Genomic DNA, 16,380 nt, shown 5'->3' with positions numbered 1-16,380 from the left:
GCCGGGGCGCGCGAGGAGCGGCAGCGGCGGTGAGAGGGGTGGGGGCGGCACTGGGAGGGACTGGGAGCACTGGGAATACTGGGAACGGGTCTGGGGGCTGCGGGGAGGGCGTGGGAAAGGGGAAAGGACGGGGAGGGGCTGCGGGAAGGGGATGGGGGCGGTGGGGAGCGTCCTGAGGGCCGTGGGGAAGCACGTGGGGAGGCTCCTGGGGGTTGTGAGGAAGGTCCGGGGGGATGTGGGAAAGGTCCTGGGGGCCGTGGGAGGGTGATGGGAGCAGTGGAAAGGTCCTGAGGGCCGTGGGAAAGGACATGGGGGCCGTGGGGAGGGTCGTGGGGGCCATGGGGAAGGTCCTGGGGGATGCGGAGAAAGCCTTGGGGGATGCGGGGAAGGTCCTGGAGGACATGGGGAGAGTCCTGGGCGATGTGGGAACGTCCTGGGGGCTTTGGGGAAGGTCCTGGAATTACTATGAAGGTCCTGGGGGGCATGGGGAAGGTCCTGGGGGGCATGGGGAGGGTCCTGGGCGATGTGGGGAAGGTCCTGGTGGCTGCACGGAAGGTCTTGGGGGCTGTAGGAAGGTGATGGGAGTAGTGGAAAGGTCCTCAGGGCCATGGGGAAGGTTGGGGGAGGAGTGAGGGAGATCCTGGGGGATGTGAGGAAGGTCTGGGGGGCTGTGGGGAGGACATGGGGGCCGCAGGAAGGGTCATGGGGGCTGTGGGGAGGTCCTGGAGGACACAGGGAGGGTCCTGGAGGCTGTGGGAAGGTCCTGGGAGCACTGGGAACAGTTCTGGGGACTGTGGAGAGGGGATGGGGGCCGTGGACAGGACATGAGGGCTTTGGGAAAGGAGCTGGAGGCCCTAGTGAAGGTCAGGGAGGACAATGGGGAGGGTCCTGGGAGCTGTAGAAGGGCACAGGGTTGTGGGAAGGACCTGGGGGCTGTGGGGAATGTCCTGGGGGTCATGGGCAGGGTCAGGGGGGCACTGGGAGACATCCTGGGGGATGTGTGGAGGGTTCTGGAGGCCATGGGCAAGGTCCTGGTGTTCTTGGAAAGGTCCTGGGGCAGTGGAAGGGTTGTGGGGATGGTCCTGGGGGACATGAGGAAGGTTCTGGTGTTTTTGGAAATATCCTGGGGGATGTTGGGAGGGCCCTGGGGGTTGTGGGGAGGTCTTGGGGGTGATGAGAAGGTTCTGCAGGCCATGGGGAAGATCCTGGAGGATGTGGGGAAGGTCCTAGGGATTGTGGAAAGGGCACTGGGGAAGGTCCTGCTGTTTTTGGAAAGGTCCTGGGGGCACTGGGAGGCTCCTGGAGGCCATGGGGAAGGGTCCTGGGAATGTGGGAAAGGTCCTGGAGGCACCTGGGAAGGTCCAGGGGAATGTGGGGAAAGTCTCTCTCTGTCTCCAGCACATCCATTGGCTTATTTTTATTTTTTTAGCAAAACAAGGAGAATGAACTCCCTTTTTTCATCTTTCTCCAGCATAACAGGTTAAAACCTGGATTTCTGGATCCAGACACGTGGGATTTTATTGTGAAGAAGAAAATATCCTCCTTTTTTGCAGGAATCTGGTGGACAGGCCTCACCTGAGCCATGGCCACACGTCTCAGATCGGTGAGTTGAGCCCCCAGAAGGGGCTTTAAGAAGATTTCTCCTGCAAAAGCCACCTTCTCATGGATACTCCTGAACATCCTGAGACTGATCCTTCATTAGGGATAATTCTGTGGGGGGGTAATGGGGTTTTCCAAAGAGTAATTTGCTGCTGTTGGTGCCAAAAAGATCCAGAAATGCTCCAACCCCCCCAGTGGCTTTGTCAGTGCTGGAGACTGAGTTCTTCCAGGATCATTCCCAGATGTTTTATGGCCCAGTTGAGGTCCCTGAGCTCTCCTAGACTGTTGTTCCCTCATTTTGTGATCCCTACATTAAATACAAAAGGTTGGGATATGGAAAAAGTACCATTTTGCTTAACACAGAGAAGATTTGGGACCCAACTCTCAGGAGTTATTTATTATTATTATTATTAATTATTATAGTTATAACTAATATAATTATATATTATATAATTTATATTGTATTCTATAAGATGATAATTATAGCATTGTAGTTATTATTATTAACAATTTATTGGGCTGTTCTGTCTCTTTACCTGAGGTTCTTAGTTATGAATTTCTGCCTTGTGAGGCATTTTCTCACTAATTCATAGGAAGTTGATGCAAGACCGGGGAATCTGGGATATTTAGGAAGCAAACAACCAAAAAAGCCACTTGGAAAGACTGTGAGCAAACTGTTGTGTCTCCACAGCCCTGCTGGGGTAGAATTCATAGCCTAAAATCAATGTATTCATGGGCAGCTTGGCTTGTACACACTTTATACTGTGCAATATCAAATTAGAGAGAGTTTATATATAAATTATATATAAAACTATATTTAATTTTGGCTGCCCCATCCCTGGAAGTGTCCAAGGCCAGGTTGGAGCAACCTGGGCTAGTGGAAGGTGTCCCTGCCCCTGGCAGGGGGTGGAACTGGATGGGCTTTAAGGTCCCTCCCACCCCAAACCCTTCTGGGGTTTTATGGTTCCTAAACGTGCTCTGGAGCTGGTTTGAACCCTGTGCAGTGGCTCTGAGGTGCAGAGGCAGAGGGCAGCATTGTGCTGCAGGACAGCTTTGGGGCACACAGCTGGGGCAGTTTTTGGGAAGAACACACTGGGATCATGGAATCCTGGAATGGTTTGTGGTGGGAGGGACCTTGATGAGAGAGGATACAGGGGAAAGTAAGGAAAAATAATGATGGGATGGAGCTGCTGCCTTTTGAGGAGGAGCTGAAACAGCTTCTGTCCCCTCTTTGACCAAATCCTGCCACGGTCACCACTAAAAATGTTCCATCTGAACATTTCCAGGGATGGGGACTCCACTCCTGCCCTGGGCAGCTGGGCCAGGGCTGGACAACCCTTTCCATGATGAAATTTTCCCCAAATCCAACCTGGCCCTCCCCTGGCACAGCTGGAGGCCATTCCCTCTCCTCCTGTCCCTTGTTCCCTGGGAGCAGAGCCCGACCCCCCCCGGCTCCCCCCTCCTGTCAGGGAGTTGCAGAGCCAGAAGGTCCCCCCTGAGCCTCCTTTTCTCCAGGCTGAGCCCCCCCAGCTCCTCCTCATAGGATTTATGCTCCAGACCCTAATCAGACCCTGCTTTGCATGTCCCATCCTAAATAACTGGTTCTGCTTTGATGTAACTGGGGAAACTCCTGGAATTTCTCTGCAGCAGAACCTTTCTTTAAGGATGTGACACTTAGAAACTTCTGAACAATCCCTGTCTTTGTGTGGTTCCAGGGGGTTAAAATTCCCTCCAGCTCCATAGATAAACCCCCACCTCTGCAGTTGTGCAGCAACAATAAGGAGTAAAAGTGTTTCCAACCAGGACAGAACATTCTTTGTCCAAAGGCTCCCTCAGACTCAGGGTTTGGATGTTCTGTGCTGGGGAGGTCCTTGGTCTCACTCCAGTTACAGAGTGAGCAGACAGGAATCTGTTAATTAGTGCCTGTGACCATTGATTTAAAAAGCTTAAAAAGATAAAGGAAGAACTAATGACTCCAAAGGGCAATCCTTGCCTGTACCTGGGTGCTTTCTTGGCTTGGAGGAGCCTGAGTGTCACAGGCTCTGATACAAAAATATTCAGTTTGAATATTCTGAATCATCTGTGCCCTGGGGCTGAAGGAAATCACAGAATCATCATAAAATCCCAGCCTGGTTTGGGTTGGGAGGGACCTTAAAGCCCATCCAGTTCCACCCAGGGACACCTTCCACTATCCCTGTCCAACCTGGCCTTGGACACTTCCAGGGATGGGTCAGCCAAAATTAAATGTAGTTTTATATATAATTTATATATAAACTCTCTCTAATTTGATATTGCACGGTATAAAGTGTGTACAAGCCAAGCTGCCCATGAATACATTGATTTTAGGCTATGAATTCTACCCCAGCAGGGCTGTGGAGACACAACAGTTTGCTCACAGTCTCTCCAAGTGGCTTTTTTGGTTGTTTGCTTCCTAAATATTCCAGATTCCCTGGTCCTGCACTAATTTCTTATGAATTAATGAGAAAATGCCTCACAAGGCAGAAGTTCATAACTAAGAACTTCAGGTAAAGCAACAGAACAGCTCAGTCGATTGTGCTCCTGAGAGTTATGGCCCAAAAACCTCTCTGAGCTGGGGAAAATGGTACTTTTTCCATATCCCAACCTTTTATATTTAATTCAGGGATCACAGAATGAGGGAACAACAGCCTAGGAGAGCTCAGGGACTTCAACTGGGCCACAGCACATCATAAAACATCTGGAAATGTCTCTGCACCTTTTTGTTGGCTCCCTTCGAACTCCGTTGGCTTTGCCATCCGGGCAGGGTTTGTGGGAGCAAATCCTCTGCTCCTTCTGTCCTTTTGGGCCTCCTGGGTTAGGGGGGTGAGGCAAAGCCCTTCCCAAATGCAGCCAGTGTGTCTGAGCTCCTGGGTCACTGTGATGACCAGTGGAGGAGTCTCTGGGTGCCTGAACTTTGACTCCTGCGGTGGAGCTGCGGAATTCCAGCCCGTCAAGATCCCGGGAAGTTCGGGTGGGTTTCCTTGGGGGGTGTGTGGTTGTTAAGGGGGTTTGCCTCCCCTCTCTGGCTCTCTGCAGGCTGGCAGGAGGTGCACTGTGATCGGGGGCTCGGGGTTCCTGGGGCGGCACATGGTGGAGCAGCTCCTGGCCAGGGGTTACTCCGTCAACGTCTTCGACATCCAGCAGAGCTTCGAGAGCGACGGAGTGAAGTTCTTCCTGGGAGACCTCTGTGACAAGGAGGTACAGACCCACAGGGACAGCCTGGCACTGGCGATGTCCCCAGGGCTCAGTGCTGGCCCAGGGGTTGATTCACTTCGTCAGTGGCTGGGGAAAGGGGTGGTGGCTCCCCAGCGGGGTCAGCGCAGGAGGGGCTGACCCCTCAGAGGACTTGGAGAAGCTTGGGGAGATGGGCAGGGAAGAACTGTCTGGAATTCAGCAATGCCAAGTGCAGGGCCTGCAGCTGGGGAGGAACAACCCTGGGCACCAGCACAGGCTGGGGGGGACCTGCTGGAGAGCAGCTCTGGGAGAGGGCCCTGAGGGTCCCTGAGCCAGCAGCGAGCCCGGGGGGGACAGGAGGCCAGTGGGATCCTGAGGGGCATTTGGAAGAGCACTGGTTGAGGAAGGTGATCCTGCCCCTCTGGCCAGCCCTGGGCAGGCACATCTGCAGGGCTGGCCCAGCTCGGGCTCCTCAGCACAGCAGGGCCAGGGAGCTCCTGCAGCGGGGCCAGCGCAGGCTGCGGAGATGCCCAAGGGCTGGAGCAGCTCTGGGAGCAGCAAAGGCTGGGGGAGCTGGGGCTGTTCAGCCTCCAGAGCAGAGCCTGGAGCCATGTCTGGAGGAGCTGCAGGGAGGGGGCAGAGGATGGAGCAGGCTCTGCTGGGGGGGCCCAGCAATGGCACAGGAGGAACGGGCAGGAACTGATGCCCAGGAAGTTCCTCTTGGATCTGAGGAAGAACTTCTTTGCTGTGCAGTGACCCAGCACTGAACAGAGACCAGAGAGGGTGTGGAGTCTCCCTCACTGAGGTTATTCCAGACCCATCTGGACACAATCCATGTGCTCTGGGATGGCCCTGCTGGAGCAGGGAGGTGGCACCAGCCTGACCCATTCTGGGAAAGGATGTCTGGGTAAACGGGTGTTGGTTCCACCACTGAGCCTTTCCCAAAGCTCTGACACACCTGGAGGCCCTGCACAGGTTGGAAAAGGGGTTGCAGACGTGCCCCCCAACCTTTCCCTGGGATGAAGCCTCAGCACTTCTCCATGGAATCATCTCAAAGGAACAGCCCTGGTACCTCTTGGAGCTGCAAAGAACGGACCTGATTTCTGTCTGAAGCTTTGCATCACTGTTGGTTTAGACACTCAGTGTAATTACAGCCCCTGTGCTAATTGCAGGGGGGCTCTCCCAGCTCTCCTCAGCTCCATGAGAATGGCACAACTCGTTATTCCCAACAGTCAGGGCAGGCTGAGGCCTCCTGAGGATGAGCCAGGTGAGAGACACCTCCCCACCTGCCTGAACACCCCACAGCTCAGGGCTCTGGGACAGTCACCTCCAACAGGGCCCTGGGGAACTGGGAAACTGCTGCTTCCTGAGTGTCCCAACTCCTGGCTCCAGGGATTTCTGAGTCTCCCACCTACTGATGATATTCTGAGTAGTTCAGCCTAAAAAGCCTCCAGCTCTGGAGGAGTTCTCAGGTTCTTCTCTGGAAAGAAGGGTTGATGTAGAGCGTGTTTGCCCAGCAAGAGGAGAGGGCACTGTGAAAATCCTGGATGCAAATCCTATTCCAGCTGCCCACCTTTGTGGAGGGAACATGACTGAAATTTCACAGAGTGTTTCCATGAAAAAACTGTCTTTTATTTCCTTCTTCATTTTTTTCCCTGCACTGTGGCTGCTGCTTCATTCCTGTCTCCTGTGTTGGATCTCCCAGGCTCTGCTCCCAGCTTTGCAAGGTGTGTCTGTGGCCTTTCACTGTGCATCCCCAGCACCTTCCAGTGACAACAGGGAGCTGTTTTACAAGGTGAATTTTATGGGAACCAAAGCAGTCATTGAGGCCTGCAAAGAAGCTGGAGTGCAGGTAAGGCTGGAAAAGCACGTGGACACTTGGGTGGACTTTATAACACTTGCACTATGGACCAATTTCTGCCCAGTTTAGGGCTCTGAGATAATCAATTCCTACTTGTTCCATGAAAACTAGTGGGAGACACACTCCTGCTTAGTGTTGGATGGAAACTCAATCCATGTTTGCCACAGAAAACCTGCACGTTGCAGTCTTCCTGACTGCAGGAAAAGCATCCCTTCAAATCTGTCCTGCCACACTCCTGGGAATCACCCAGGGGAGAACCACAGCTGGCAAGTGGCTTCTTTCATGGGACAGCTCCAAAGGTGGCTTTTCCAGCAGTGGAAATATCCATGGCATGTATTCCCTGTCTGAATTCTTTGCCGTGTAATGAGAGGGAACACGCTTGTGCCACAATCCTGGTGTAATTTGGTTTAGAAAATCAGTTGCCCCTCAAAAGAAAGAGCCTGAGGAAAGCAGGAAACTGCTGTTGAGCAGCCTCAGATCACAAGCTGAATTTCCTCCTGGTGGTCTTTTGATACCACAGGAGTTTTCACTGCAGTTCTCAGCAAATCTGCCAGCCCAGCACATGTGAAGATCCCGTTATCCCAGGCAGGGATGCAGCTCCAGAGGGGTTTGTGCAGTGTCCACAGACAAATCCAGAAGGGATCATGTTCAGAATGTCTGCCTCTCACAGCTGGGGTTGGTTGGTGGGTTTTTCTTTCCCCCTGGTGTCATAAGGAGATGGGCCATGTGGTGTTTCCCTCCAGGCTGTGTCTGGATTCTGTGGGAGCAGAGCCTGTTGGATCCAACCATCTCTTTCTGACAATGTCCATTTTCTCCAAGACCACACGTCTCTGATTGCTCAGAGCTTTGAATCCACTTGGCTACATTTTTATCCAGCAAAAACATCCAAGATTTCTCTTTTTTGGTTCAGTCTCCCGTGATCCTGTTATTGTGAAGATGAGCAAATCCATCCCAAACCCACTAATTTGTGTTAAGTTTTACAGTGTTCCTTTACACTCTGATTTCCCTGGGGATGTTTTCCCCTGCCTGGGGTGTTTGTTGGAGTGTTTTGATGTCCTTTAGGTGGCACAAAACCCTGTGACAGAGCCACACCTGCAGTTTGAGCTCATTTTCTCTTGGACTTGTTCTTCTAGACTCAGTTCATTCTCTGTAGGATCAGTTGTTTAAACATTATTATTGTCTTTACTCAGCCTTCATAAACGATAACCCTCCTGTCTTAGGCTTCAAACAACTGTTTTCTCTGCCATCCTTTGCAGAAACTGGTGTTAACCAGCAGTGCCAGTGTAGTTTTTGAGGGCACAGACATAAAAAATGGATCAGAAGACCTCCCTTATGCACAAAAACCTATTGACTACTACACAGAGACCAAGATCCTCCAGGAGAAGGTATTTGCCATTGTATCTTGTGGTTAAATTGTTATTTTTCGATGTATTAACTTAATAATAAGAGACTAAAATTGTGTTGTGCCATAAATTACCCCTGAAGTTGAATGAAATAGTGTCTTACACCACACAAGTTGGCTCAGAACTGGCAGAGGTGTCACTTCCATGGCATGAAAATGCCACTTCTTAGCTTTAAGCTTTGGTTTAAGAGCAGCTGAGGGGAGTTTTTTGTCTCCTCTGCTCTGGGAGGCTGTTTCAGAACCCCATTTTCCTGATTTGCAGCCTGAGTTTATAGTTGGGATTGTGAACAAGGCCCTGGGGAAGGAAAAGATGGGAATGTGGGCTGAGCTGAGGAGCACACCAGCCTAATAAAGTGTTGTCAGCCAATGCTCTTGGCCATACACTGAAATATTATTGTTCAAAAACACCTAAAAACTGCCCCTACATCTGACAGTTCACATGTTTGCACATCCCCAGTATCTGTTGTGTTCCATGTTCTTTTTGCTGCAGCATTTGGGGTTTAAATATGGGGCAGCAATGTTTTAAATCAACCTCGTGTTGAGCCTTTTCCCATGGCTTGGCCTTTCAGTTGTGGAAAGAATCTGGGCTTGTTGTGCAAGAAGAATTCAGAGTTGCTTCCGTGCTGGTGCTGCCAGCGTGTCCCTGAGGCCTTCAGGGGTTTCTCTCCAAAAGAGCTGAATTAATTTTAATTGTAAAAGCATCTGTGCTTTCACAAGCACTCTGCACCAAGGAAGGGAAAGCTGGGGAGCAGCAATCCAGTGCAGGGTAATTCTGGCTCCATTTGGGGTGAAATGCAAAGTATTCCGGGTGGTTTAGGCTGGGCCTCCATCCTGGGGTTCCCCAGAATTCCCAGCAGCTGTTGGGAATGAGGAGGACGTGTTGGTTGGAAGCTGCCAAGGGAATTCAGTCCCCTTCAGAGCTCCTTTGCTGGACGTGCTCAGCTCTTGGTGCTGCCAGAGAGGTGGGATCAGCCCCTCCTGAGGGAGATCCGGGAGGTTTGGGGTGGGAATGGCTGATGGGAGGGACAGAGGTGGAATTGCTGAGTGTCCTCCTCTTCTCCAGCACAAGGAGTTCATGGAGTGAAGGAACTTGGGAAACCTCTGGGGTTTATGGTGTTAAATGGGAGAAGCAAAGAGTTCCCTTCCCTTGCCTGGCAATTCCTGAAGTGTCCAACTGGTTCTTGTCTGGTTTTTCTCCTCAAAGAGAAGTGGGAGAAGAGCTGGGAACAAAGGAAGGATCATTTGTAGAGCTGGGAACAAAGGAAGGACCGTTTGTAAAGATGAGAAGGGGGAATAATTCATCCACTGGTGTCTTCCCAAGGGGATGGGAGCCCAGGTCACTGAGTGAGGAGCTTGGAATTTTCCTTCCCAGCCTTTCTCCCGTTTGGATTCTCTTCTTTCCCTGCAGGAAGTGCTCAGTGCAAACGACCCAGCCAACAATTTCCTCACCGTTGCCATTCGTCCCCACGGAATATTCGGTCCCAGAGACCCTCAGCTGGTTCCCATCCTCATCCAGGCAGCCAAGAGGGGCAAAATGAAGTTCATCATTGGGTGAGCAAAGCTCAGGCATTTCACTGCTGTGATAAAACCTACAAAAAGTCCTTTTGAGAGGGCATAATATTCATTTTTTCCACTTTTGATATTAATTTAAAAATATAATTTTATTATTTTCATTACTGTAATTAATAATACGTATTATATCTTATGTTGTGTCTGATTATAAATAATATAAATTACATTAATACAATATTCTGATAATAAATAATTATTAAATATATTATTAATTATTCATTAAATATATTTAAATATATTTAATGAATATATTTAATAAATATTTATTATTATTTATTTGTTATTATAAATTATTATAAATTATAATTATTATAAATTCTAAATATAATATTATAATTATAAAATACAAATTATTATAATAAATTATTATAAGCTATTATTATAATATTATTTATTATATAAATATTTATTTAATAAATATATTTAATAAATGTATTAAAATATATATTTAAATATATTTATTATTAAATATAATTAAGTAGCAATTGTTTTAAATATTAGTTATTAATAATTATTTTAATATATTATTATGTTTAATAATATATACTATGTATTATTATAGAATATATACACTATTAATATAATATATGATTATGGTTATTGGTTATTATTAAATATTATTAAATATGAATTATTTTTATTAATGAAACATTTTATATTCGTTTTTAAAATATCGATTTTTTTTTCACTTCTTTCTTTAAAAATCCTCCTTTGTTAGGGGTCCATCCCCTCAAGCGGTGAGTGTTCCCAATGCCAAAGGAATATCCCTGAGGGAAGCTGGCATGGCTTTAGCTCTCTGAGGAGCTGTGCCATCAGATGTGAGAGCTCAGATAACTCACAGGAGTTTAATTAATACACACTTTTGGTGTGGAAGGTTGTGGCAATTAAGTAACCTGTTAAATACTCCAAGTATTTGAATATTCCTGATGGTAGGATCAAAGAGAGCTGCCTTGTCCTTGAGCCCCTTGCAGAGCTTCCAGTGGAGCACTGGAGGTTTAGAGCAAGAAGTGGTTGAGGTTGGTTTGCTCTGGAAAAGAAAAGTGCTTTTTAATTAAGAAGGGATTTCATGAAGAGTGGACTTTTATTCCATGCGGGGGCCTGGTTTGTGTGCTTTTAGGCATTTTTTTAGGCATGGTTTTAGGTGTGGTTTTAGGCGTGTTTTAGGCGTGGTTTCAGGCGTGGTTTCAGGCGTGGTTTCAGGTATATTTTACATGTGGATTTAGGTGTATTTTAGGTGTGCTTTAGGTTTGGTTTTAGGTATGGGTTTAGGTGTGCTTTAGGCAGGTTTCAGGTGTGTTTTAGGCGTGGTTTCAGGCGTGGTTTTAGGCAGGTTTCAGGCGTGATTTGGGCATGGTTTCAGGCATGGTTTTAGGCGTGGTTTTAGGCGTGGTTTAGGCTGGTTTTAGGCGTGCTTTAGGCATGGTTTAGGTATGTTTTAGATGTGGATTTAGGTGTCTTTTAGGTGTACTTTAGGTTTGGTTTTAGGCGTGTTTTAGGCGTGGTTTCAGGCGTGTTTTGGGTGTGGTTTTAGGCAGGTTTTAGGAGTGGTTAGGCTGTTTTTAGGCGTGCTTTAGGCGCGGTTTAGGTATGTTTTAGATGTGAATTTAGGTTTATTTTAGGTGTGATTTAGGTGTGCTTTAGGTTTGGTTTTAGGTATGGGTTTAGGTGTGTTTTAGGCAGGTTTCAGGCGTGGTTTCAGGCGTGGTTTTAGGCGGGTTTTAGGAGTGGTTTAGGTGTGATTTTAGGTATGTTTTAGGTGTGGACTTAGGTGTGTTTTAGGTGTGCTTTACGTGTGTTTTAGGTTTGGTTTTAGGTGTGGTTTTAGGTGTGCTTTAGGTTTGGTTTTAGATGTGTTTTAGGCAGGTTTTAGGTGTGCTTTAGGTGTGGATTTAAATGTGGGTTTAAGTGTGGGTTTAGGTGTGTTTTAGGCATGTTTTTAGGCGTGTTTTAAGTGTGCCTTTAGGTGCACTTTAGGCATGGTTTTAGGTGTGGTTTAGGTGTGTTTTTAGGTGTGGTTTAGGTGTGTATGTGCACATGGTCTTGGGGTAGAAGGAAGGAAGAGAATAATTTGATGGGGTTTTGGCTGTTGGGTTTTTGATTTAGGGTTTTTTTTGGTTCTGATTCTCCCAGCTCACTCCTGAATTGATCTCTCACGTTGGTCTGTGAGCAGCAAACCTGCCCAAACTCCAGGTTTGGGCTGCAGCAATCCTGGTTTTATGGCCAAGTGATTGTGGGGATGGGTTGATTTATTTTGGTTGGTTTGATTTCAAACTGAAACAGGAGGGTTAGAGGGGATACTGGGAAGAAATCCTTCCCTGTGAGGGTGGGGAGGCCCTGGCACAGGTTGCCCAGAGAAGCTGGGACTGCCCCATCCCTGGGAGTGTCCAAGGCCAGGTTGGACAGGGCTTGGAGCAACCTGGGCTAGTGGAAGGTGTCCCTGCCCAGGGACTGGATGAGCTTTAAGGTCCCTTCCAACCCAAACCATTCCATGATTAATTGGATTCTGAGCAGATGCATTTTCTGTACCTGCCTCAAAATAAGATTCCACACAGTGGGTTGAATCTGTTCCAGCAGGGGCTGAACTGGCTTGTTGAGGGAGTGACTTAGAATTCCATGAGCCAAAACATTCCTAATTGGAAGCTTGTCCTGAAGTGACATTCTCTGTGCTGGTTCCCCCTGTGCTTCTGTTTGTTCTGCTCCCCAGAGCTGGGGGATCTTGGCAACCTGGGAGGTTTAAACTGGTGCTGTTACAGGAATGTAAACTTTGAGGGCAGTGGCAAAGTTTCCTTTCCTTTGTCTCCAAAATAATATGTAGTGATTCCACCCCCCTGGCAGGGCATGGCCTGAAATTGCAGCACAAAAGAGTGGGAAAAGATAAATAAAGAAACTGGGGATAAATCTTTCCTGGGTGAAAGTCCTTCCTTTTGCCACGAGCAGCTTTTCAGCCCGATGTGCCTCAGGGCTAAAATTCCTTCTGTTTGTGTTTCCAGGGATGGAAAGAACCTGGTGGACTTCACCTACGTGGAAAACGTGGTCCATGGGCACATCCTGGCTGCAGAAAAGCTGCAGAAAGGCTCCCCCCTGTGTGGGAAGGTGAGGAAGGACCTTGGGATGGGAGGGGAGGGGGTGTCCCCAGCCAAACTTCCAGCTGGGATCCTGAGTTCTGTGTCCTGACCGTCCCTCCTGGAGATGAGAGGAGCTCCACACCCAAGTGGGTCAGGTCTGGCCATGGGTACAATGAATGGTTGTCCATGTGGTGACCCTTGTGTGCCACCACATCACAGAATCCCAGAAAATTCCGAGTTGGAAGGGACCCACAAGGATCATCGAGTCCAGCTCTTGAGAGAAGAGCCCATCCAGGGCATGGCACCCATGATGTTATCAGCACCAGGTGTTAACCAGCTAACATGGGCTAAGCTGGATGAACAGACTTGGATTTCATGCTGTAAAACCCCCTGTGACAGGAGATCCAGGCACAACTGTGGGCACACATGGAAACACAGAGGCTTTTAGGCCAGAGTTCAGAACAGGAGAAACCTGGACAGCTTTTCCTGGCCCCACCTGTGCTTTAATGTGTTTGCTCTGTGCTGTGTCAGTCAGTTTGTTTGGCATTTATGAGGAATCTCAGCCTCTGGAGTGTCAGAAGGAGCTGTTTCTTGGCAAAGAAGACGCTCATCCCTCTTCACCCAGAGGTGGTCAGTGCCAAGCAGCATGTCCTGAGAGATGTGCTCTTGCCCAGCTCAGGGGTGAACACAAGATGGGCCATCACTGAGCCAAATTTGTGAAACCCAGGATGATTTTTCTCACCTGGCTTCTCGTCTCCTTCTCTTCCAGGCCTTTCACATCACCAACGATGAGCCAGTTCCCTTCTGGGCCTTCATGTCCCGCATCTTGACCGGCTTGGACTACGACCCTCCCAAGTACCACATCCCCTACTGGCTGGCCTATTACCTGGCCCTGCTGCTGGCCCTGCTGCTGGCCCTGCTCAGGCCCCTGGTGACCATCAAGGCCACCTTCACCCCCATGAGGGTGGCCCTGGCTGGGACATTCCACTACTACAGCTGCGAGAGGGCCAAGAGGGACATGGGGTACAGGCCTGTGGTGGGGCTGGAGGAGGCCATAGCCAGGACCCTGCAGAGCTACCCCCACCTGCGCCGGGCCAGGGCCTGAGCAGCCCTGCAGGGACTCCTTCCAGCTTCATTTGCCATGATTCCTGTGATGTCTTGCCCTGGGCACTGAAGGAAATGTCACCAAGTCCCAGGAACGGGGAGTTTTCCCCCTCCCCGAGTTCCTCCTCGCTGTTACCTGGGCTGAAAAACCCTCACATGGGAGCTGTTCTAACAGTTCTTTGAGGTGACTTCTTGTTTTGAGCCAGCTGCTGAGCTCTCTGGACTGTGAATAAACACCCTGCTGTGCCCTCTTCAGTGCCAAGGCAGCCCATCAGCATTCCTGCTCTCCTCTCTCCACCCTTGTCCCCGTGTTTTGTTGCTGTGGTGACATCAGCCACCTCCTCTCAGAGCTGAGGAACCAAACCCTTCCCGTGGCTGGTCCCCTCTGGGCTTTGGCTTTGCTCTAGACAGGAGAAGCTCATGGCAAAAAGCAGTTTGTGCCACCAGCTCTGGAATCATTGCAGCTCATTTTGTTTTCTCTCCGTGATTAGTGGGTGATTTGGCTTCTTCCTGAAGGAAACCTGAGGAAAGGCCTCTCTTTGTTCCTTTGGCCCTGCAGGAGCCTGTTTCTGTTCCAAGAAGAACTCAAATAAATCACAAAGAGATGACTTCCTAGTTTTCTGTGCCATCCCTTTCTGACCATCTCAGCACAACTTGGATTTGAACAATTCCCTTCATGGGGGGAGAGCTCTTTGCTGTGGACTCTTTTCCCATAACTCATTTCCCACAAGAACTACAGTAGTTGGATGACCCTGCAGCACACAAAGCTCATCTTCTCTGACCTCTTACTGCTGGTCATGGTGATTTCTGTTGCTTTGACCACTTAGTCCATGAAAAAACCTCTTCTCCCCATGGAATACAATGCAATGATCCCCAAGCTATTTTGTTTGACATGTGTATTAAGAGTCCTCTACCCTATAATCTTCCTAAGTGCTCCAGTTCTGGTATGCTCTTAAATGAAGGGTTTAGGGTAGAGTTGGAATTTCCCTCTGTGCTGATTCCTGACTCCTGGGAGTTTTGGTGTTTCAAATTTCAGGATTATGGGAAGTACCTCCCTCACTCACAGAATCACTGAATCCTAGAATTCTTGGGGTTAGAAGGGACCTTAAAGCTCATCCAGTCCCACCATATGGGCAGGGACACCTTCCACTGTCCCAGGTTGCTCCAGTCTCCATCCACCCTGGCCTTGGACACTTCCAGGGATGGAGCAGCCACAACTTCCACCACAATGAGCCTTAACCTCCATCCCTGAGCTTGATCCTATAAAATTGGTTTTGTTTTATCTCCTGGCTGTTTTTTGGAGAGTTTTTATGTTGGGCTTTCCTTCCTGGGAATTTTTGTGTGCTGCTTTAAGGGCTTTACCAACCTTGGCCTTGATGTTGAAGTGACCTGGCCAGTTGCTTGGGCCAGTTCCTACTGCTCTGGTCTGCACTGGTCAGCCAGCTGGTCCTCCTGGAAGCAGGGATAACACTGCCCTCCCACAGGGAGCTGGGGATGTGCTGGAGTGGAGGCACCGGCATCACCTGCAGTCAAACCCCAGCAAAAGCACCTTTGGCCTCTAGATGGCATTTCCCAGCCAGAACTGCCTTGCAGCTCCAATCTGTCCCAAAAATCTCTCTCAGGCCTTGGACACAGTCCCAGGACTGTGCCTTTGGAGGCCTGTCAAGGTAAGGAAGGTCCCAACCAGAAGGGGCTCCTGAAACAGTTGGAGTCAGCGGGATGGAAGCAGGAGGGGCACTGGGGTTTCCCTCACCCAGGGAGGGTAACCCAGAGGTTTTCTGGGATGGGGGGGAGCAGTTCCCCGGGCTGGGCAGGGAGGGAGGTGTTGTGTCACACCCGGGTTGGGCTGGTTGCTCTCCCTGTGTAATTAGGGCAGCTGCCAGAGCTGCTTCTGGCTGCTGAGGAGCTGCTGTTGCCCAAACACAAGTAAACAGGGATTGTTGCTTTGGTGGAACCTGACTCTAACCCTGGCCACAAAGCAGGAGAACCTTGCTTTATCCATAGCATCTCCCATCCCTGGTCCAGCCTCCTCCTCTCAACTCATTTTCTCACCCTAATGAGCATAAAGCTCATCTTATGTTTTCTTGGCCAAGCTGAGGAAAACCTTCTGTTCTTTCCTGCCTGGTATCCATTTGTTGGGACAGCTCTTCAGGACAGGAAGGGCATGGACCTGTTGGAGTGAGTCCAGAGGAGGCCACCAAGATGATCAGAGGGATGGAGCAGCTCTCCTATAAGAAAAGACTGAGAAAATTGGGATTGTTCAGCCTGGAAAAGAGAAGCTTCATGGTGACCTAATTGTGGCCTTCCAGGACCTGAAGGGGCTACAAGAAAGATGGAGAGAGACTTTGGACAAGGATTTGGAGTGACAGGACAAGGGGGAATGGTTTCACACTGCCAGAGGGCAGGATTAGATGGAATATTAGGGATAAATTCTTCCCTGTGAGGGTGGGGAGGCCCTGGCACAGGTTGCCCAGAGAAGCTGTGACTGCCCCATCCCTGGAAGTGTCCAAGGCCAGGTTGGACAGGCCTTGGAGCAGCCTGGACTAGTGGGAGGTGTCCCTGCCAGTGGCAGGGGGTGGGACTGG

General features: G+C 49.5%; 1 protein-coding gene across 6 annotated transcripts; it reads left to right on the top strand.

Annotated features, from left to right (window-relative positions):
* The first annotated feature begins 5 nt into the window (after nucleotides 1-5).
* Nucleotides 6-14,403, top strand: NSDHL (NAD(P) dependent steroid dehydrogenase-like). Of its 6 annotated transcripts, none has more exons than XM_051791334.1 (8): nucleotides 6-29; nucleotides 1,430-1,603; nucleotides 4,654-4,815; nucleotides 6,497-6,643; nucleotides 7,909-8,037; nucleotides 9,463-9,605; nucleotides 12,617-12,719; nucleotides 13,461-14,403. In XM_051791334.1, exons 2-8 carry the CDS (start codon nucleotides 1,583-1,585, stop codon nucleotides 13,794-13,796), a joined length of 1,041 nt encoding a protein of 346 aa, XP_051647294.1. In that variant the 5' UTR covers nucleotides 6-29; nucleotides 1,430-1,582; the 3' UTR covers nucleotides 13,797-14,403. The 6 variants fall into 6 exon arrangements, with proteins under 6 accessions (XP_051647294.1, XP_051647319.1, XP_051647285.1 ...); XM_051791359.1 differs by having other exon boundaries at nucleotides 7-29; nucleotides 1,554-1,603; XM_051791325.1 differs by lacking the exon at nucleotides 6-29 and adding an exon at nucleotides 436-451 and having other exon boundaries at nucleotides 1,162-1,603.
* Nucleotides 14,404-16,380: the final 1,977 nt, after the last annotated feature.

This window comes from Manacus candei, unplaced genomic scaffold (assembly GCF_025592945.1).
Source record: "Manacus candei isolate 608988 ecotype Guabito, Panama unplaced genomic scaffold, ASM2559294v1 h1tg000003l, whole genome shotgun sequence".
NCBI classification, from domain to species: domain Eukaryota; kingdom Metazoa; phylum Chordata; class Aves; order Passeriformes; family Pipridae; genus Manacus; species Manacus candei.
Note: the sequence above shows the minus strand (reverse complement) of the source record. Positions and strands in the feature narration are given on the sequence as shown.